General features: G+C 55.5%; 2 protein-coding genes and 1 long non-coding RNA gene across 9 annotated transcripts; all 3 read left to right on the forward strand.

Moving 5' to 3' along the window:
• Positions 1–1102: 1102 nt before the first annotated feature.
• CASTOR1 (cytosolic arginine sensor for mTORC1 subunit 1) lies at positions 1103–5796 on the forward strand. Of its 7 annotated transcripts, none has more exons than XM_045458361.1 (9): positions 1103–1471; positions 2106–2176; positions 3359–3546; positions 3633–3765; positions 4023–4149; positions 4571–4684; positions 4858–4940; positions 5038–5132; positions 5263–5796. In XM_045458361.1, exons 1-9 carry the CDS (start codon positions 1359–1361, stop codon positions 5329–5331), a joined length of 993 nt encoding a protein of 330 aa, XP_045314317.1. In that variant the 5' UTR covers positions 1103–1358; the 3' UTR covers positions 5332–5796. The 7 variants fall into 7 exon arrangements, with proteins under 7 accessions (XP_045314317.1, XP_045314318.1, XP_045314322.1 ...); XM_045458362.1 differs by having other exon boundaries at positions 1105–1471; positions 4026–4149; XM_045458366.1 differs by having other exon boundaries at positions 1359–1471; positions 2078–2176.
• A 398-nt stretch (positions 5797–6194) lies between these two features.
• On the forward strand, positions 6195–15116 carry LOC123588104. The gene is made up of 2 exons (XR_006707700.1): positions 6195–8520; positions 12825–15116. It is a non-coding gene; the product is annotated as an uncharacterized LOC123588104 (long non-coding RNA).
• Positions 15117–17227: 2111 nt separating this feature from the next.
• OSM (oncostatin M) lies at positions 17228–22363 on the forward strand. The gene is made up of 3 exons (XM_045459262.1): positions 17228–19471; positions 21003–21136; positions 21785–22363. Exons 1-3 carry the CDS (start codon positions 19438–19440, stop codon positions 22361–22363), a joined length of 747 nt encoding a protein of 248 aa, XP_045315218.1. The 5' UTR covers positions 17228–19437.

Genomic DNA, 22363 nt, shown 5'->3' on the forward strand with positions numbered 1-22363 from the left:
CAGGGAACAGGCCAGGATGTGGCAGCTGCAGTGTTCCACAGGAGCCCCCTGAGCCAGAGAGCCCAGGGAGGGAGGGTGTTGCCCAGCTTCCATCCACCTACAGTAGAGGCTTCTGAGCAGGCAGGAGGCTTGTGTAGGCCTGCTGGGTCCCAGTCAGGCCTGAGGCCTGCTTTAACCTGTTTGGTTCAAAGCTTCAGATCTGAGGCCTAAGGATGCTTGGGCCAGACAAAGGTCCCTCAGAGCATGCTCTGTCTGTCTTGCTACAGAGCCAGCCTAGGTATGCTGATGCCTGCTTAGACTTTGAAGTCTTCTTAGACCTGAGGCAGCCTGAGCAGAACACATTCTAATGTTGAAATGAGCCCAAGTTGGTCCTAACAAGCCTCAGATCTGGGGCATCTGCCAGTGCTGAGGGCCTCTCTGGGCATGAAGCAAGTTTACATGTGCTCAGGCCAACTGGGTTCTGCTAATGGCTCACTCTTTGGGAGGTCTCAACAGGGCTCAAGTCTCAAGTCTGAGATCTGAGTACCCATGAGCCCCAGATGCATGGGAGTGTCTACTGAAGTCTGAGCCTGGGGCATCCCTGGCCCAAGCGCTTAGTCTTGAGGGGTCTCAAGCCATAAATAAGCCTGGCCACCTTCATTACCCTACCCTACAGTATGTTGCTCAGACATAAGTGGCTGGGGCCCTCCCTATCTCTATGACCCCCGTGAGTAAGTGCATTCTTACTCCGCAAGAGGAAGAGGGAGAAAGGCAGCAGGACACTTCGTTGGGAGAGAATCACAGGGTCACCAGGGCTTTACAGCATACCCCTCCATACTCCAGAGTTTTGGAGGCGACACTCTGGTCCCAGCTGAGCCCTGGTTCGCCTCACGGCCCTTCGGAGCCTCAAGGATATCAATCGTAAGACCCATATGGGGACCCGAAGGACAAAAACCTACTCCACACCTCCCCCATGCTCCCGACCCCAGCAAGGCAGGAGGCCTGCGGAAAAGCCGGCTGAGGGGGCGCGGCATAGGCGGGGCCTGGAGGACTCAATGGGGCGGGATCAGCCTAAAATCTCCAGCTAATGCTAAAGGGGCGGAGTCATCGGGGGCGGAGCTCGGCGGGCTGGAACACGAGGGAAGAGGCTCTGGCCTCAAAAAGGAGGCGTGGCCACTCCAGATAGGCCGCTCATTCCTGAGGGCGTGGCCGTCAGGGAGGTGGACACGGCATGGGGCTAGGAAGATCCACGGCTTAGCGGGCGGCGTGGAAGCGGCTGCAGAGCGGCTCCTTTAAGCCCCCGGCACCGCCCCCACCGCCCCGCCCCCCGCGGCGGTCTGGGTCTGGTTGGCGACCCGGTCGGGTCCGCGCGGACCGTGATGGAGCTGCACATCCTAGAGCACCGGGTGCGGGTGCTGAGCCTCGCCCGCCCAGGTCTCTGGCTCTACACCCACCCGCTCATCAAGCTACTCTTCCTACCCCGCCGCAGCCGGTGCGCGCCCGGGTTCGGAGGCATAGATGGGGGTGGGCTTCGCTGTTGTTCCGGGACGGGGTCGGGAGATTAACATAGCCGCGGGGCAAGCGGGAGCGGGCGGGGAGGGCCCTTCTCCTCTCTACCCCCGGCCCTCCCCGCACCCCTTCCCCCCCCCCCCCCCCCCCGTCCCGGCCTCCATCCGGCTTGGGCCTACCTCCCTGGGACCGCCGCCTATCCGGCCCCGTGAGGCCCCCTCCCAGAGCTAGTTAAGGAGCAAACAACCCGGGGTGGGCAATGCTTAACTCCGAGTGGTGTCAAATGGACGCAGTTCCTTCCTGGCGACTATGGGGAGCTTTTTCCAGATGCCTCCCATCGGGTCAGAGGGACCGATCTAGGGGGCCCAAAGTCCGACGCCCCCGGGGGTGTCGCCGCGGGTGAGCCTCCCCTTCCGGAATGGAGGGTCCGGAGCTTCTGCGGAGGTCGGGAGGCGAAAAACAGTTTGTGATTCCGGTGATGAGGCCCACACTCCCCTGGCCCGGGAAGAAAATTGGGGCTTGAGGGGGCAAGCTGGGGTCTTTCCAGGCGCTTGAAGTGAAGTCTGCTCGCCCCCTCCGCTCAACCCAGGCTGAAGATGCCCCCCACCCCCATCCAGGTGCAAGTTCTTCAGCCTGACGGAGACCCCCGAGGATTACACGCTCATGGTGGACGAGGAGGGCTTCAAAGGTGGGGGCTGGGGAAGGATGTTGTGCTCCCCTTTTTGTGGGATTCTCACTAGATGCTGGAATCCAGAGTCCCAAGATCTGGATGCGAATTTGACTCCGCCACTCACTGGCTGTGTGCCCTTGAGCAAGTCACTTCCTCTCTCTGAGCTGTTTGTTTCCTCTTATGTAAAATGGGTATAGTTATGGTTCTTGCCTAATAGAATCCCATGAGAACTTTATAGACAGGGGTTTGAAAGGCACTTGGCAGCCTCAGGCCAGTAGCAGGGCTTCAGTTACAGTTCAGAGCAAGAATCGGGGTGTTCCTGAGGCATTTATATCCCCCTGGCCATTATTTCACGCTAGACTTATCTCCCTGGTGCGGATCATCCCCTCCCTGACTGGTCTGGGAACTCCAGGAGTCTGAGGGCTGGGAAAGGAATGCAGGAGCAGGCAGCCAGTCCACGGCAGGGTCCTGGGGGGCCTCCTGGCTGCAGCTGGGAGATTAGCAGACACCTTGGCCCCAGCTTCTGCTCCGGACTGGACGCCAGCCTGGTTCCTCCCTCCCTGGTCTCTGGAGCTGATATCTGGCTCCTACTCCTGCCAGCCTGACCCGTCCTCACAGGTCTGGAGTCTCAGGCCATGAAACTGTGGCTTGGCCCATCCGCTGGACCCTTCCAGGCCTTAGTTTCCCTGTTTGTAATGCGGGAAAGTCTGGGTCTGCTAAGGGATAAGGGCGTCTCTCTGCCAACCTGATCTGCTGGCGCCCCCTGGTGGTGCCAGGTGGTATAAAACCTCTGTTCACCCAAAGAATGCCATCATGAGATATAATGCTGTCATCCCATTTTACAGATGAGGAAACTGAGATTCAGAGAAGTTAAATCATTTGCCCCAGGTCAACAGCAAGTAAATGGTGAAGCTGGTATTTAAACCCAGGTCTGTCTAAATCTGGAGTTCCAGTCTTAACTGGAAAGTTTGGGTCCCTGGCAGGCCAGAACCTGAAGAACTTCTCAGGCCTTACATACATGCAATTCTCAGGAGCAGAACTTAGGAGAGGGAGACAGCCCCAGTCTCCAGACCTGCTCCTACCTTGGTAGAGCACGCCCCACCTCCCCCCTCTCCACCCCTGCCAAGGCATAGACAGGGAAACTGAGCGGCAGGGGACAGCCCAGTAGGTCCTGACATGGTGTATACTTCCTGCTCACAGAACTACCCCCATCTGAGTTCCTTCAAGTGGCTGAGGCCACATGGCTGGTGCTGAACGTGTCATCCCACAGTGGTGCAGCAGTGCAGGCTGCTGGGGTCACCAAAATCGCGCGCTCAGTCATTGCACCACTGGCCGAGCACCATGTGTCTGTGCTGATGCTGTCTACTTACCAGACGGACTTCATCCTGGTGAGTTTTCTGCAAGCTCCAGTGCAGGGCAGGGTGGGTATGGGTGCCTGGGGGCTCATGTGATATATCATCTCCCTGTGGTCCAGGTGCGGGAACAGGACCTGTCTGTGGTGATCCACACGCTATCCCAGGAGTTCAACATTTACCGAGAAGTGGGCGGGGAGCCTGTGCCTGTTGCCAGGGATGATTCCAGCAATGGCTTTCCCCGTTCTCAGCATGGTGAGGTTACCCTCTGACACCCAGACCTAGGCAGGGCCTCCTTTTCCCACTGGGACCCTTCCCTTGTGAGGATTGGTCTGCGGGCATGGGGATACCAGCTGATACTGACTGCCTCACAAGACAGGGAAATGTGGAGAAAAGAGGTGGGTTCCTGTAGAGCATGACCCTACACCCCACCCAGATGGCCCTATCTGGCCACCAGGGGGCACCCCAACCCACAGTCTCCTTAACACTGGCTGCTGCCTGGTCCCTCCTAGCAGGACCCAGCCCCACTGTGCATCCCATCCAGAGTCCACAGAACCGCTTCTGTGTCCTTACGCTGGACCCTGAGACACTGCCAGCCATTGCTACCACCCTCATCGATGTTCTCTTCTACTCATACAGGTGGGCCTTGTTTGCACTTTGTTTCTCTTTTCACACCATTGTTCCCTATCCTGTGTTCCACTACCTTCCGCTTGTCCCTCAGTTCTGCAGCTCTGTGCCCTGTTCTATGTCTTGGGTTCCTGGCAGCCTGTGATACCCATGTGCCCCTCACTGATGTTCAGGGAAGATCTCGATGCCACAGCTGCAACCCTTTCCTGTATTGTGAACAGACAACCCCGGGCCATGCCTTGGTCTGGTCCTCTGCCAGCCCTGGGGTCCAGTGTCTTTGGAACAGGCGAGATTTATTGTCCTCCCCCACCTCCACCTGACACCATCAGGAGATCAGGGCCCTTGGACAGAGGAGGAGAGTGGCCCAGAGATAGGAGGAGATGCAGTGGGCCGGGTGCCCTGAAGAGCACTTGAGCCTTCTGTCCCTTCCCAGTGCCCCCAAGGAGGCAGCCTCTGGTGGTCCTGGACCCAGCTCTATTACATTCTTTGCCTTCTCCCTCATCGAGGGCTACATCTCCATCGTCATGGATGCTGAGACGCAGAAAAAGTATGTGACTCCTGACCCCTAGTGGACCATAGATCCTAAGCCAGTCCTAGGGAGGGAGGAGGAGGTGGAGCATCAGACTCTGAGGCCACCAGGTCAACCTGCTCCCAGGGGCTCACATTGGGGCAGGGAGGGGACAGGTGGGTGCCCTGCCCACTGCCTGCCTGCCTCTCCAGGTTCCCCAGTGACCTCCTGCTGACCAGCTCCTCAGGGGAGCTGTGGAGGATGGTGCGCATCGGTGGACAGCCCCTGGGCTTTGGTAAGGGCTGCTCCTGGTGGGCTGGGGACTTGGGGGGAATCTGGGGGGGGCAACCAGGATGATCCACATGCACCCCCCCCCCCACCATAACCCTCAGATGAGTGTGGAATCGTGGCTCAGATCGCAGGCCCCCTGGCTGCGGCCGACATCTCTGCCTACTACATCAGCACCTTCAACTTTGACCATGCCCTGGTAAGCACCATGGGTTGGGCTCCTGGAAAGACACTGAGGCCCAGGAGAGTGGAGAGGGTACAGGATGTAGTCCATCTGGGCCAGGAAGTCAGAATGGCCCTGACCCCTCTCTCCGTCCACCTGCCCGCAGGTGCCTGAGGATGGCATCGGCAGCGCCATTGAGGTCCTCCAACGACGGCAGGACGGCCAGGGCTCCTGAGGCCTCCATGCCGTCCCCTCACCCCAGGCTTCCAGAGACTTCTCTAAGCTATTTCCTCAAGCTCTGGGATGAGTCCTTCCCACCCCCATTCCTGCTGGGGGACCCCTCCTTCTGCTGTCTGTATGTAAGCTGCGTGCAGGCACCGGCTCTCACGTGGACACGCGTGTCTGCCCACGCAGGGGAACACGGTGCTCTGGGCTTCCTCCAGAAAGCCCTCACCCCTCACTCCCTGCTCGGCCTCAGTGTTTGCACATTCCCTGCCTGAGGCCCAAGACATCCCCCCTCTCAGTGCCCTGAGCCAGCTGCTCCCTTGGACAGGGCCCTGGTCTCCATTCTGCTTCTGGCTGGGTCACCTTCCCTGGCCAGGTGAGTTCTGACAGTGCCTGCCCCTCCTGGGGCCTCCAAGAAAAGTATTTTTACATCTTTCTCCCTTTTTTATTGACTTATTAATAAAGGCTTATAGTTTAAAGGGTTGGGCTGTGGTCCATGGGGGTTGTTTGAGCTCAGCCATGGCTACTCTGCTGCTCCTTCCAGCCCCTCTGCCTGAGGTCCTGGTCTGTCCTGTATAGCTGGCTCTGGCTGGGCTCACCTGACTCAGTTCTCGCCTCGGGGAGAACCGAAGCCTTGAGAGGTGATGTGACTTAGCCAAGGTCACCTGATTCCCATCCAAGGCTACCTGCCTCTGAAGCCCAGCCCCTTCCTTCCTTCCTTCCTTCCTTCCTTCCTTCCTTCCTTCCTTCCTTCCTTAATGTTTTTATTTTTGAGACAGAGACAGAGCATGAGCAGGGGAGGGGCAGAGAGAGGGGGAGACACAGAGTCTGAAGCAGGCTCCAGGCTCTGAGCTGTCAGCACAGAGTCCGACGTGGGGCTCGAACTCACAGAGTGTGAGATCATGACCTGAGCTGAAGTCGGACGCTTAACCAACTAACTGAGCCACCCAGGCGCCCCGCTCTTTCTTCCTTTCTTGCTGTTTTGCAATAGTCCAGAAGGTTCTGAACATGGTTAGAGATTCCCAGACCATCCCACCTGGAAGTCCTCCAGCCTTCCCTGCCACCCCAAGGTGGGCCCAAAAGCACCTTTCTTCTAGACTGCTGCCTGCTTGCTTTTAGACCATGCCCGAGTCCTGGAGGTCCCACACAGGAGTCCCTGTTGACCAAAAAATCAGTTAGTTCTTGTCACCAGGGCTCTCTTGGAGTAGTGGTAGGAGAGGGGCCAGCCAGAGTGGGGACCTGGGAGTCCACACACTGGGCTTCCCCTGGCCAGAAGGAGAGGACTGGGGCCTGGAGGCCACCTGGAACCCAATGTGCCTTCAAAGGCTGCCTTCCTGGGCCAGAGGCTCAGCACATGTGGGCCCAGGTTTCCTGTCACAGAGGGGCTGCCTCCCTGCTCCACAAGACTGGGATTCCAATGTGGCCAGATGGGGCCCTACAGATGTGCTGGGGAGGTTATCAGGTACCCTCAGCCCAGACCCGCCCACATTCAGGAAAGGAAGAAGGGTGTGACTTCGGCGTATTCAGAGGTTGCAGTGGCTCCCCAGAAAAGCCAGAACGGGGGCCAGGCCTCTGGCAGTGTGCCCGCCCTACCCCTGGGACCCAGGGGCTACAGATCAAGGAGAAGAGAGCACAGCCCAACCTGGTGAGTGAGCGGTCGGGGACCCTAGACCATCTCCTTCCCCTCAGCCTCTGTTTCCTCATGTGTATCAAGATCTAGGAGGCAGCTCCTTCAGGATCCCTATTCTTCTTGGCCCTGGGAACGTGGCATTGCTTTGTAGTTTGACTTGGGGGGAAATTGGGGAGTTCTGGCTTCTCTCTGGAGGGCCCACCCTGGGCCCTGGTTCAAGGGATGTCTTGGGCTGAGTGGGGACTTTAACACCAGAATCCTTAGGGCTCCTGACCTGCAGGTAGAGAGCTCCTGGGCCCCATGTTCAGCTCTGGGGACTCTGTCCATCTGTCTGCTTATGAGTCCCTGTGAGTCATGGACTGATTTGGATGTTTCTGTCATCCCAGCTTTCCAGGTGGCATCAGGGTTTGCCCAGTCCCTCAGACCAGGTCTTAACCTGGCATTGGTTAGTTCTTGGCGTGCTGCCCACAGGTAGGGGGGCCACCGGCATGCCCCAGTGGGCTAGTCTGACTCGGACCCAGGCCTAGAGCTCACGTGTGTCTCTTTGCCACATGTGTGTGAGTCTGTGTGGAGGGGCTTAGCTCCCAGGGCATTAGAGTCCTTGGGGCTCACTGAGTCAGCTTGGCCTTCAGCAGGTTACAGATGGGGAGATCTGCTCTGAGATTGCCAGGAAGACCAGGACCCACCTGGGGTCAGGGCACAGGGCTTGGGAGGTGACTGGGGCACACTCAGCTGAGAGGGAACATGACTCTGGACCTCACATGTGGCTGAAGCTCTGGGTACCATTAGATAGACAGGCCTTAAGCTGTCCCAAGCTGAGGTGGGGGGCTCCCAGAATCACCTCTTGGTCCCACCCAGGCCCCTGAAGGGTTCTAGAACAAAGGAAGTCAGTATGGTCAACCCAGGCCTGGAGTTGAGCTCAGCTTGGGTCATTCAGAACTGAGGTTGGGGTGTGCTCACTGGCACACAGTCCACATCCTTGTCCTTCCAACCCTGGGAGCCCCAGTCCACCTGTCCACATCAGCACAGCCATTCCTGAGTTCAAGGGTCAAGGCCCCAGACTGCGGAGCCTGAGTGCTCATCCTCATAAAGATGGTAGCCTGTGTCTGGGGAAAACCGTACCCACAGTCCCCTGGGGAGTAGGAAGGTGCTCTTAGCCCTCTGACTGCCAGCCCAGTGTCTGGCATCTGCTGGGAGGATGTGAACCTAGGTGGGGGGCTCTTGGGTGGGTGGGGACGGGAGATGAGGAAACCTCAGGCGGGGAGAGTCAGTGGCTCATTTCCACCCTTTCTGATTTTGCATGCCCATGCAGAGGAAATGATCTTGTAAGTCCTCTTTGAAGTTATTTGAGCAGAAACTCAGGGTTTAAAGTCGTCCCTACCCCTGCCAGGCAGGGCTGTATGGTCCTGTGCTTACTGCCAAGTTGCTCCAAAGCTGGCTTCTTGGTTTTGTGTAGAAAGGAGAATACACCCACACCCTCTCGATGTTCCACCTGGCCCCAAGATCCCATCTGGTGGGAAGGAACCAAGCAGGAGGCAGGAGGGCAGCCCCCTCTACAGCCAGCTGACTGTGAGTACTGGGAAGCTGCTTCTCCCATCTGTGCAAGAGGTGGGAAGGGATGTGCTCATGTACTCAACACACGTTCTCATTACCTTCCGCTCTACGTAGGGGGAAGCAAAGCACCGAGAGGTGGACTGACTTGCCCAAGGTCACAGAGCTGGGCACGGCAAAAACCAGAATTCAAAAAGGCTAACAGTGGCCACAGCCTGGAGAGGTTCCGTGGGGGAAGGGACACTTTAGCTGAACCCTGAGGGATGGGGATGATTTTGCAAGATCCCTTGCAATCCCAGCTGTCTACGTCGGTGGCTGGCCGTTGTCGGTGGCTGGTGTCTGCCGCCGATGGCAGTGAGTGCGTGGGCAGGCACGAGAGGACTGGCCCTGGCTCCTCCCTGACCTTGAGCTGGGCCCAGTAGGTGTGTTGCGCAATGGCCGCGGTTTGTGTCTCACTTTCCCAGGCGGGCCCTGGTGCCGGGGTTCTAGAGCCACGGTGCCTCGAATAGGGGTGCACAGAGCTTCTTTTGTGTAGAACGGTTGGTCATGATGCCGTGTAGATGTGTGTGCTGCATGGGTGTCTTCTGTGTGGGTGTGCATGTACAGGGCTGTACTTGCGGTCAGTGCAGACCTCTGTGTGCGTCTCTACAGATAAGCCTGTTTTTGCCAGAAAGTGTGTCTGTCTGTCCACACTTGTGTCCATGTCAGTGTATTCCAGTGTGTACCTGTGCCTCTGTCTATGGCCAAACGTACATCCAATTACATATGAACATCAGCTGCGTGCCTGGCTCCACTGCTGCGTGTGCCCCACGTAGGCGTGGCTGGAGTGTGCATCTGTGACTGTATGTGCACGTGTGAGCACTTGTGGTACTGGTTTCTATATGTCTGCTTTCGTCTGTGGAATGGCCGCTTTTTATGTCTGCGTGTGCCCGTGCACGTATCTGCATCTTGTGTTTTCATGTTCAGGTGTGTGTCCGTGTGTGCCTTCCTGTCCACTTTCCTTCCCCGGACCCATATCTTCTCAGGCCTCCCTGCCTCTCCCTAATCTCAAGAGGCCCAGCTTCCTGCAGTCACCAGGGGACTGATGGGCTGTGCTGGGTGCCCCCCGATCCTACCCTTCTATCTTTACCCTCTGCCCCAGCTGCCTCAGCCTCCCTGGTCTCCCTCTTACCTCTCTGCCCATTCCTCCTCTGTCCCTCCTCTTCTGTCTGCAGCCTGAAGTCAAGCTTGGCCTGCCTTTCTGCCCCTCAACGTGGGCCCTCCACCAGGACACAGAGAAATCGACCCCCTTCCCCCCCCACCCCTGGCTTCCCAGCTCCAGTGTCCTCCACAGCCTGGCCCTCCCCACTTGCCAGGGCCCTGATTCAGCCCACAGTTGTCCTCACCTGCGCTTCCCCATACTTCCTACAGGTCTCCCTGTCATCTGGCTGCACAAGTACATTTTCCCCAACAAAATCTTAGTGTTGTCTCCTCCCTCCCTGATCACCAGCCTTGGGTAGACCCTTGCTCGGGAGGTGTGCCTTTGAGACCTCCTGGCCGTATCAGCTCTTCTGCTTGCTCTGACCTCCAGTGCCTCACCCTAGACTCGTTCTTCCCCAAAACTGGGATCCTCTCCCTGGGGCAGCTGTCAGGCCCTGTCCTGAGCAGGCATGCCCCGGCCTTTTAAGCTGAGGTGAGCCTTCTCTAAGTCAACGAACAAGAGCTCTGGGACAAGCGCTAACCAGGCTGTAACAGGAGGGGCCGTGGGAGGCCTCTGACTCTCTCCTGCTCCCTTGCCGCTGACTCACTGCTTTCCAGCCCCTTGGTTTTTCTGGAGTTGCCAGAACTTTTAAGCTCTGCCTTAAAAAAAAAAAAAATAATGTTTATTTATTTTGGGAGAGAGAGAGAGAGAGTGCACGCACACGTGCAATGGAGGGGCAGAGAGAGGGAGAGAGAGAATCCCAAGCAACCTCCCCACTGTCAGCGCAGAGCCTGACTCAGGGCTCAATCTCAAGACCATGAGATCATGACCTGAGCCGAAACCAAGAGTCAGACACCTAACTAACTGAGCCACCCAGGTGCCCCCCCCCCAAATTTTTTTAATTGAGGTGAAAGTCACATAGTACGTAACAGACCATTTTATTTTTTATTTATTTATTTTTTCAACGTTTATTTATTTTTGGGACAGAGAGAGACAGAGCATGAACGGGGGAGGGGCAGAGAGAGAAGAAGACACAGAATCAGAAACAGGCTCCAGGCTCTGAGCCATCAGCCCAGAGCCTGACGCGGGGCTTGAACTCACGGACCGCGAGATCGTGACCTGGCTGAAGTCGGATGCTTAACCGACTGCGCCACCCAGGCGCCCCAACAGACCATTTTAGAGTGAATACCTCGGTGGCGTTTAGCACATTCATAGTGTTGTGCAACCACCACCTGTATAGTTCTAGAACATTTTCGTCACCCCAAAAGGAAACCCATACCCATCAATAGTCATTCTTCTTCCTACCAGCCACTGGCAGCCGCCAATCTACATTCTATCTCTGGATTTCCCTATTCTGGACATATCACAAAGAATTCTGTAATAAGTGACTTTTGGCCTCTAGCTTGTTTGACTCAGCTTGATGTTTTCAGGGTACATCCAGGTGGTGGCATGTATTAGTACTTCATTCCATTTTGTGGCGGAATGACATTCTATTGTATGGACACACCACTTTTTAAAAATTTGTTATCTGCTGACGGACATTTGGGTTCCCACCTTTTGGCTGTTAAGCTCTGCCTTCTTGACTAGGGGAGGGTGCCCAACATTTGTGTTTACTGCCATACAGTTCCGCTTCTCTTCCTCACATGCTTGTTCTGTGGACAAGGTGTCCTGGCCCCAGCTGGCCACACTCCCATCACCCATGGAATGGGTGCCCACCCTACTGTCCACCAGTAGGCCTTTGGACAGAGCAAGCTTTGATGGCCTTTTCTCCCCTTGGAGCTGCAGGATCTGTTTTTTTTTTTCTTATCAAGATAAGCACCCAGAGGCACCTGGGTGGGCTCAGTTGGTTGAATGTTTGACTTCGGCTCAAGTCATGATCTTGCAGTTTGTGGGTTTGAGCCCCACATTGGGCTCACTGCTGTCAGTGCAGAGCCCACTTCAGATCCTCTGCCCCCCCTCTGCCCTCCCCTGCTCATACTTTCTTTTTATCAAAAATAAACATTAAAAAAAAAGATAAACACCCAGAGTTTCCTTGGCATCTCCCCAAGAACAAGAGGAAGAAGAAGGCAGGTCTTCCACAGCACCTTTCCCAGGTCATTTCCTCCAGGCATCCCAGCTAGTGAGTCCCACCTCTGTCCTGGACTTCCCCTTGGCACCAGGACTATCATAGACATTCCCATGGGGACCCTGGCTGGTTGTACCCATCTTTCTCCAGTTGCTTTCTCTGTTGAGCAGAGGTTCTGAGCTTTCACAGCAGCTGGCACCAAGAGAAGGCTCCAAGCCCACCCCACTTCCTCTGTAGCCTCCACCCCTCCTGCCTCCATCCTCATACTGGGGCAGGACAAAGGACTCCCCACTGCAAGTGCCAGGAAACCAGTTCAACTAGCAGAAAATAGATTGACATCATTGTCCCGTGTAGCTGGAACTAGCCAAGGGGTTTGTCCTGGCTTCAGGCAGAGACCAGGGACTCAAGGAAGTCGCTTGGCCTCCCTGGCTGTGCCAGCCATGTTGTCATCCACTTGACAGGACCCAACCCCACCCCATGGAGTTGGGAAAGTGACCTTTCTTGGCATCAGACCAGTGACATCCCAGCTCAGAAACCCTGGCCATGCAAGGGAGGCGTGTCCCCTGAGTCTGACATCAGTCTTGGGAAAGGATTGTGATTGGTTCTGCTCAGTACATAGGTGTAGTGCTGGATTCCAAGGTACCACGAAGGGCCAGGCAGGGTTGGGTGCTCCCTCCTGTGGCCTGGGGTGAGAAATGAGCAGGCTGACAGATGATGGGTCTTCCAGATCCTTCCTCATGCTGGATGTTGGCTTGTATGTTTATTCACCCTTCAAAACCTGGACATAAAAAGACATTCACAACAAATTCACTTACCTATAAGCCTAGTCTTTCTTGCTGATCTCTACCCCATACCTAGCCTGGTGCCTGATACATACAGTGAATTACTTAAATATAGGTTGAGTGAGGGACTGAAAAGCCACCATGATTTGTCTCTTTTTGCAAAATGTAGGATTGTGCCCTCTAGTGAAGACTGGCCCCTTTCTATCAGGCTGTCAGGTGCTGCTTATGTGGAATTCATTCTGAAGTGAATTCTTTAAAGGAAGTAGGAGAAATGCCTTGTCTTTTTCTTTTTCAGTTCGTTTTCCAGGAAAGTGTTGAAATCTGCAGTGGGTGAAAGAATATATTTTGAATTCACTTAAAAAAATATCATAAAGGAAAAAGTCAGCGTCTTTAAAATCCAGGCTTCCTAAAAAAAAGGATCACGTGCTTTGGTGTATTGTGAGTGATATAATTCTGATTTCCTTGGGGAAAGATGACCAAGAGAAGGCATGAGAAAGGCTTCAAGAAAACCTGTTCCTGCCCAGCAGTGAGGTTGGCCTGAACTTCCAGAGGCCTGGCTGCAGGTGCACTAGATATGGGAGGGACACATCTGGATCCTGTACCCTGGGAGCCACAGGTGACCTTTCCTGGGGATTCTGCAGATGGCCACATCTGTGGTCATGCATTCATCCATTCACTAAAGATTTATTGAGCACCTACTATATGACGTGGACTGTGCTGTGCTCTGGAAAGGCAACGAGGAGCCACAACCACAGCACACACCCTCTTGGAATTTTGTCAGGGGTGGGCAGGGACCAGCCTGGTGTGGAGGAAGTTCAGGGGGGGCTTCCCTGAAGAGGTGAAGCTTGGACTGGACCTTGATGTCTGGATGACAGTTCATTCAGTAGGAGGAGGTTCAGGCAGTGGGAACAGCATATGCAAAGGCCATGAGGTGAGTGCTCTGCTCCCCTGAGGGACTGAGGAAAGTCAGAGAAGGCAGTGGGCTAGAAAGGTATGGGTGAAGCTGGGGGGTGGGCAGGGCCTGGTGGCTGTGGTAATAACTTTGGCCTCACCAAACGTCCGCATGAATCCAGGGGAATGTTTTAAACAAGAGGGTGGCACCAGGCTGTATTGTACAAGTCCCCTGGAGGGACTGCAATGGCAGTAAAGCCATTTGGTGGGTGGATCCATTTCCTTCCTCCTGACTTTCCTCTCTCTCTGTTAAGACTTCCAGCCACACCTGCTTTTCTCTAAACCAGACCTATGCAGGCTTGCTTGCATATCACCTCATGCAGTCCTCTCCATGTGGAATTTGTAGCATCTCTTTCCTGCATTTTTGCCAGTTAAACTGGCATTCCCCGCCCCCCTCCTCCACCCCAGACCTGTAGAAATACCGACCTCCTCACCCAATCACTCCCTGGCTGGTCCTTGACCAAGTGGATATCCATCTTCCCACTGTGAAAACCATTTGTTTTCAAGTTTGTTGAGCCATATGGCTGCATGAGTTCTGGGCAAGCCACTGCGCGTATGGTGTGCTGGCCAATCGTGTGGACCTAGGACAGCTGCCTGGAGCCCAACTTGCCTTTGCTCCCTCCCACCTGTGTGACCTCCCGTCAAATACCTCATCTCTCAGGCCTCAGTTTCCCCATCTACAGGATAGACACAATGATCTCTGTGAGGATGGTTGGGAGAATTCATAGAGCCAGCCTGTAGGAGGAAGTGCTCAGAACTGGGTGCAGCCCACAGAAGAGCTCCAGAAACGTCTGATTATTACCAGTGGGCAAATGGCACGTGCCTGGGCACCAAAACATTTTTGGCAAGAATGTGATGTTTCAAAATAGGCGTTGTATGTTGCCAGCATGAGAAAAGTCAGGATTCCATTGGACTTCGTGATCCTTGTTTGATGGTTAAGGTTATTTTTATTTACAGTGATATCTCAGTGCTTAGAGCCTGTAGGGTTCTAGGCCCTCTGTGTTCATCTCGCCCATCCCCTCATCTCTCAGAGAGGACCCTGGGCTCAGAGGGGATGGTGAGGGGCGTGGTTGTTCTAGGCCAGCCAGAGAGAAGATAGCAGGGCAGCGCTCTTATCTCCTGGTCATCCCATCTCAGAGTAGATGCTTGTCCCCCGCCCCCCGCCCCACTGCCGAAGACAGCGAGCCATCTGAACAGAAGTGAGTTCCTTCTATCCCTATCTCTATGCTGCATTTCTCTGAAGGTTCAGGCCCCTGGAAGGGGACTCAGTTACCCAATTTGGGGGAGCCACTGGACACACAGAGGCTTCCCACACTGTGGACACGCCAGGTCCCAGAAGAATTCTGTGGCACATCTCAAGCCAAAGGATCCTCCAGCCCAGGGTGACCTCGCTGGCCTCATGGGGAGGGCCCTGGTAGATACTTGCTCACCCCAGGGTTTATGTAATGTCGTCTTTCCCAATCGTCCTCAAAGCCATGCTATGACATAAGCAAATGTACGCCTCTGTCTGCCCCAGGGGCTGGCGGGTATTTATCGAGCACTTGCTATGAGCTAGGCATGTGCACGCATTATCCACCAAATTACCCTCACTGTCCTCTTGAGATAGCACTTACCACTGCATTTTTTAAAAAATAGAGATACAAGATATGTATATTATCAACTTTACCATTTTAAAGTATATAATTCGGTGGGTTTTAGTATATTCAGAAGATTGTACAACCATCGCCACTATTTAATTCAAAAACATTTCATCACCCCAAAAGAAACCCCATACCCATTAGCTGTCACTCCTTATCCTTAGATCTCTCCAGGCACTGGGGAGCACTCAGGTGCTTTCTGTCTCTATGAATTAACCTATTCTGGACATTTCATATAAATGGAATCATCCAGCAACCTTTTGTGACCGGTTTCCTTTACTTAGTATAAGGTTTTTGAGGCTCATCCACATTGTAGCATGTGTCTGTACTTCATCCCTTTTGTGGCTGAATAATATTCCATTGTATGGATATACCACAGTTTAAAAATCTGTTTTCTGCTGATGGACATTTGGATTGCTTCCACTTTGGGGCTATTGTGAATAAATGCTGCTATAAATATTTGTGTGCAAGTTCTTGTGTGAATGTATGCTTTCAAGTCTCTGGGGTGTGTATGTAGGCATGAAATAGTTCGGTGTATGACACCTCTTAATGTTTAACGGTTTGAAGTTCTGCCAGACAGCCTTCTGAAGCAGCTGCACCATTTTGCATTCCCACCAGCAGCCTGTGAGGGTTTTGGGTTTCTCCGTGTCCTCTCCAGTACTTGTTATTGTCTGTCTTTGACTGTAGCCACCTAGTGGGTATGAAGAGGTGTCTCATTGCGGGTTTGATTTTGCATTTTCCTGATGGCTAACGATGAGGAGCAGCTTTTTATGTATTTATTGGCCGTTTGTCTGTCTGTTTTGAAGAAATACCTATTCATTTCTCCTTTGCCCATTTTAAAATTGGGTCGTCTCTTGATTGTTAAATTGTGGCACTGCAGTCCACAGGGGAAACCGAGGCTCAGAAAGGGGATGTGACTGGGCCAAGCACACTGAGCTCATAAGCAAATTGAGACCGGTAACTGGATGGATCTCCACCTCCCACCCTAACAGGTCAGAGATCACTGTTTCTCTTCCCAGATGAATGGCCTCCTGCCTTCCATTTTGACCCACTCACAAAGGTCACCCCAGGTCTTTTTCTTGCATTTAAAGCAGTAGAGCCCCACAGCCGGAGGGTGGGCCGGAAAGACATGGAAACAGCAGTTCTAAGGAACAAAGCTGGTCCTCTTTCCCCCTCCAAATCACGCGGACCTAGCTGACGTGGCCCGGGAAGAGGGGACAGCCCGGGCCTGTGGTCGGGGAGCCTATTTATACTGGCTGGGCCATGTTGCAAGCTTTTCCTGCTGGCGAGAGGGACGTCACTGGGTGCTGACCTCACCAGAAACGCTGACGCATCTTCCCCTCATGCTTTGCTCTGTTGACCAGCCGGGTATCCTCACCTTGGGGCCACTCCCTGTCCTCCTACACATCACTGTCCCCTCCCACCGAGCTCTGGACACTCCCCCATCGTCCCCACTCCCTGCAGCCCTCCAGCCATGCCCTCCACTTGCGAGCTGTTATAGGCTGAGTTTTATCCCTTAAGTTTATATGTTAAAGACCTAACCCCACTGTACCTCAGAATGTGGCTGTATTTGGAGATAGGACCTTCAAAGAGGTAAGGTATAATGAGGTCATTGTGGGAGGGTGGGGCTAATACAATATGACCGGTGTCCGTACAAGAAGAGGAGATTAGGATAGACAGACAGAGGGCCAACCATGTGAGGAGATGAGAAGGCAGCCATCTACAAGTCAAGGAGAGAGGCTGCCAGATGAAATCCACCCTGCTGACACCTGGGTCTCAAGACTTAGGACGGCGCCAACATGCCTGCCTATTGTTTATGTCCTGCCATCTGTGCTCCTTTGTTACAGCAGTCCGCGCAAACTAATATAGAAGCCCTCTTTGCCTTTGGTGGCCTTTGTCCCTGGGGCCTGCACACTGAACCTCGGTTAGCTACGTGCTCAGAGCATCGTCTTTTAGACTTGACAGCCCTGGTTTGAATGCCCCCTCCTCTTTTTTCTTTCTTTTTTTTTTTAAGTTTATTTATTTTTTTAGAGAGAGAGAGGGAGAGCACACGTGAGCAAGTTGAGGAGGGGCAGAGAGAGAGAGAGAGAATCCGAAGCCAACTCAGCTGTCAGTGAGAGCCTGAGGCAGGGCTCGAGCCCACAAACTGCGGGATCATGACCTGAACCGAACCGAGGTTGGACGCTTAACTGACTGAGCCACCCAGGCGCCGCTGAATGTCCCCTCCTTTTAACTATTCCCACACAGGGTGACGCGGGGACGGGAAAGTAAAGGCATGTAGCTCTCCCCCGAGTGTGGAGGTTGGTCCGCAGTAGCTGAGAGGGGCAAGAGGCTCTCCTGCTTGGAGCCAGGCCCCGAGCTTCTCGGTTTCCTCATTAAAAGGAGCCAAAGCATCCCTGCCTGGGTGCTCTCCCTCTCAGGGCTGTTGCAAGATGAGATCAGGGATGTGAAATGAAGAAGGATCCCAGCTTGGCTTGGGCCCCAGGAAATAGTCTTGCGGGGGTGGGCACAGAGATGAGGAATTTAGCAGAAGCGACGTTCTCAGGAGGCAAATCCAGAACTGGCCTTTGGGGGTGGCGCTGGTGGGTGTGGTAAGCACCATGCTGGGGTGCCAGGGAGTGGGTGGGGGGTGACGAACAGCCTCCTGGGCGTGGAGGTGTGTCTGGTTTTACCCACTACTGGATCCTTAGCACTTGGGAATGGCTGGCTCAGAGAAGGGCCAAATAAAAGTTTTTTGAATGAATAAACGAGTGATATTAAGTCTATATACAGAGGAGAGAGCAGGTAGGAATAGTCTTGGTGGTCATGATGGGTGCTGGGGACATGGATGGACAGGAGGGTGTCCGACCCTCTTCCTTCCTGGCCACCTCAGCTCTCCTTGTTCAGGCTCCACGGGCCCAATGCTCTCCCCAGCTGGAGCAGCCCAGGCCTCCTTGGCAGATTCCAGAGGCCCCACCCTGGTTCCCAGCCTTCCGAGGCCCCCCTCCCCACCGGGCTCCTGAGGGTGCAGGCCACAGACCCCCTTCCGGGCCTGGTAGATATGCTGCGGGTGCCAGGCATGACCTGCAGGCCTGAGCCAGCCTTTCCGCCCCCTTGTCTGCCCTAGCCCAGGCCTCCTTCACCCTAGGCAAAGTAACAGGTAGACTAGAGAGGCGTGGTCTCCAGGGTTCCTTCATTCTGACGTCCAGAGGTCTGTGAGAAGCTGAGGACCAACCCACAATCACTATCTTTCAGAGAAAGTGAAACCTGGTCCCCAACCGTCACCACGGCGACTCCCCCACCCTGGCTTCCCCTCTGAGCTCACAGCTTCCCCATCTCCTCCGCCCCCCACACCATCCCTCAACAGCTAGTACTTGGAATTAGACTTTCAGCTTTCTTTTTTCCTTCAAAGGACTTTTGCCTTTTATGTCCATGACAGCAGCAGCTCTGTGAGCCTGAGCCAGGAAATACTGTTTGAACCCTCCTTTTACAGGTGGGGCCTCTGAGGCCCAGAGAGGTTAAATGACTTGCCTCTGGTCACACAGTATGTCAGCCCGCTTGAGCCCTAACCTCCTGTTTCTCTTGCTTTAAGCACCTGTTTTCCCCCAGAATTCCCTGTCTGTAAAGAAAGGGCCTACGTGTGGGCAATGGGTCTGGGATAAAGAAGGTTGGTTGCAAGGGGTTTGCATGATGGGAGAAAGGAGATGGCTGGGAGCCCCACTGGGGGATGCAGGTCCTGGGGCCAGAACCACAATCTCGGGTCTGCCAGCCTGGGTCTGGCTCTGTGCCCAGAGCCCGGTGGTTTCCGCTCACAGATGTCCCAACAGCCCCAGCAGGAGGGCGGGAAGGGCACTCAAGAAGGAAGATGTCTCGCTCCCCTCAGTCCCAAACCACAGTGGCTGGTGAGGCTGATGGCTCCTGGGCCGAGCCTGGCCTGCGGGCCCTCTGAGGCCCCAGTTGGCACACTCTCCCCTCTATCCTGGGCACAGCTCCCTGCACATGGCTCGGACCCCCATGTTCCCTACTCGCCCCAGGAAGGCTGGGGCTGCGGTTTGCATCATCCTTGGGCGTGGGGCTGACCTCGAAGAACGAATTCGAAGAAAACAGGAGGAGGAGCAGGCATGCCACCGCACCCAGCGCCCATTGGCCGCCCGTGGAAACTTTGGTTTTTGGGGTCATGTTCCCAGAAGGCCTGCCCCTCCCCCCCCCCTCCGCTCCCCACCCACCTCACGAGGTGTTGGCCAATCGCCCTGGCGGGCATAAAGTGGCTGCTAGCCCGCAGGGCTCCCAGCCAGGAGGTGTCACCCCCAGCAGGCGCCGGCCGGAGCTCGGGCACCCAGCATGCGGGCACAGCTTATGCCGAGGACGCTGCTCAGTAAGTACTTCCTTCCTCTCCACCAGTACCCACTTGCTGTGCCCCTGGGCACCAGCGGGGAGCAGAGGCACCTTCTGTCCTTTGGGAGCTGGAAAGGCTGGGCACCAGAAGGATGCTGAGAAGGGGGGAGAGCTGGGAGGTCAGGCAAAGCAAGTGGTCCACTGAGAACACAGCATCTTTACAAGGTAGCGAAGGACTATCCCCAGAAGGCTTCTAAAGGGGAGGTGATGTAGAGGCAGCTCTGGGAACAAGAGAGTGAGGGAAGGGGATAGATTGAGGGGAGAAGCCAGAGAAGCAGAAGGGAGGTGAGAGACGTGCTGGATAGAGTAGGAAGCTGCAGAAGCCAAGAGGAAAACAGTGTGATGTCTGGAGGGGTGGTGAGGCCTCCTTCTTGCCCTGATTTGCAGGGTCTGGAAATGGAGACACACAGCCAGCCAGGCCCAGGGACCCTGGAACCCACACAATCACACAGCACACATAGCCACACCCACAGGATGACGCGCACCCAGAGCCGTGTGATGTCATTCAGAGCCCTCAATCTCACCAACTTGGGAACCCCCACATGCAGCCTGGGCCCCCACGGTGGACAGGGCACAATGCTTGTTTGTGGCCAGCTCCTTCCTTTCACCTCACACAGACCTGGACACACGCCCATGAAGACACCCTAGTCCCACGTGCATGTGGTGCTCACGCGGACTCCCCCGCCCAAGCCCAGCAGCAGATACCTGAGGAGGTGGCGAGGAGTGCCCTGTGGTCGCCGTGCCTGGGTGGCCAGCCCCTCATCCTTCCCCAGCAGCTGAACGGTTCTTAGGAAGGGAACATGGTGTCACTGCCTTCCGGGCCATTGCGCCACAGGCCCCTTCCGACCACATGGCTGCCGGTGCCTGGGGGGTGGGTGTGGGGAGGTTGGCCGGCAGTAACTATGCTCTTCCCACCCCGAACATTCTGGCTCACGGCGTATCTGGTGGGCCTGACAGAGGTGGGACATGAAGGGAGAGAAGAGGAAGGTGCAAGAGGTCGAGGACAATGCTGGCCTTGTGTGACCTGGGTGAGCCCTTCTCCTTCAGTGCCTTGATTTTCCTGTCAGTAAAATGGGGGCTCTCTTGTTTGTACAGACATAGCTCAGGGCACCAGGCTGCTGCCAGGCTAAGCCCACCTGCAAGGAGGGCCAGGCTCTGTTACGGGGGGACCCGGAGGTCTTGCAGGCAGCAGCCCCACCTGGGCTGCTGTGTGTCAGATCCTGGGGTTGGGAAGATTGGCAAGTGCAGGAGGTCCAACTGGGCCCCAAAACCTCCTCTCAAAGGCCTGCATGGTGAAGGGCAGCCCTGTTTTGGATGCTGGGCAGTGCCTCACGGGGGAGGTGGTGGTGGCCCCAGCAGGTGCTCCTGTGCACACACGGTGCCCAGCCCCGCCCGTGACAGCACGAAGCCTGAGACAATGGGCTGTGCCCTCTAAGGCCCTCTTAGGTTCCCTCCCCTCTGAAAGCCACCCGCCTCCCCAAGTCAGGTGACACCCCCCTTCTCTGCCCCAGGTCTGGTCCTCGGACTCCTGTTCCTGAGTACGCCGGCCATGGGCAGCTGTTTGGACAACTACCAAGAGCTCCTTGGGCAGCTCCAGAAGCAAGCGGACTTCATGCAGCACACCAGCATGCTCCTGGACCCCTATGTGAGCGCCTGGCCCCTGGTGGCGTCTGAGTTTCAGAGAATAGTAGGCCTAGGGCAGCAGTGAGCCCAGAGAAGATGAGACCCGACTCCCATTCACCCAACCCCTACTCGATATGGGGCAGGTGGGGAAACCAAGTCCCTGTGTTATTCCGGGGCCACATCGAACACTCCAGGCCTTGGAGTGTTCCACTCCTTGGCACTTCACTCCTCTGAAATGCCAAGGAGACGTTACAGCTTTCCCAGCTCAGTGGGCCGGAGTGAAAACCTCAACTCCATTGTATACCTACCCATGTGCCCTGCTCTAGGCCTCAGAGATGTAACAGTGAACAAAACAGAGTCCCGTCCTCCTAAAAAAGCTCAAGGTTACCCACCCACCCCCACTCAAACTCTGCACACCACAATCACTGCCTGTGCAGTCACCTCACCCCGCCAGCCCCCCAACATCCTTCTGTCCTGTCTGCAGTGATGGGAGAGTCCTTGCTCCTCCCTGGCCTCAGTTTCTGATCTGTACGATGGGAGGATTAGATGGGATACATGAGGTTGCGCATTTCAAGGCTGACCAGAGCAGAATTGTGTGTGTGTGTGTGTGTGTGTGTGTGTGTGTGGTGGGGGCTCTAGCACTCACCCTCTGATTCTCCTTTCCCTCCAGATCAGCATCCAAGGCCTGGACAAGGATGGTCTGAAGGAGCACTGTCGGGAGCGCCCCGGGGTCTTCCCCAGCAAAGACGCCCTGCAGCGGCTCAGCAGGCAGGAATTTCTGCAGATCCTTAACACCACACTGGGCCACGTTCTGCACAGACTGAGAACTTTACAGAAGGACATCCCCAAAGCCCAGGACTTAGAGAAGCTAAATATAGCAAAGTTAAACATTCGCGGGTTCAAGAACAATATCCACTGCATGGCCCAGCTGCTTCCAGGCTCTTTGGAGAAGACTGAGCCCACTCCGACAGGCCCAGGGGCTTCTCCGTCACCCACCCCCATCTCAGATGCCTTTCAGCGCAGGCTGGAGGGCTGCAGGTTCCTGCATGGCTACCACCGCTTCATGCACTCAGTGGGTCAGGTATTCCGAGAGTGGGGGCTGAGCCCGAGTCGGAGCCGGAGACACAGCCCCCGCCGGGGCCTGCGGAAGGGGACCAGCCCCCGCCGGGGCCTGCGGAAGGGGACGCACAGGACGCATCTCTCCAGCAGGAACAAAAGACTCATGCCCAGAGGGTGGCTGCCCCGGTAG

The sequence above is a fragment of the Leopardus geoffroyi genome, chromosome D3 (assembly GCF_018350155.1).
Source record: "Leopardus geoffroyi isolate Oge1 chromosome D3, O.geoffroyi_Oge1_pat1.0, whole genome shotgun sequence".
Taxonomy (NCBI): Eukaryota; Metazoa; Chordata; class Mammalia; order Carnivora; family Felidae; genus Leopardus; species Leopardus geoffroyi.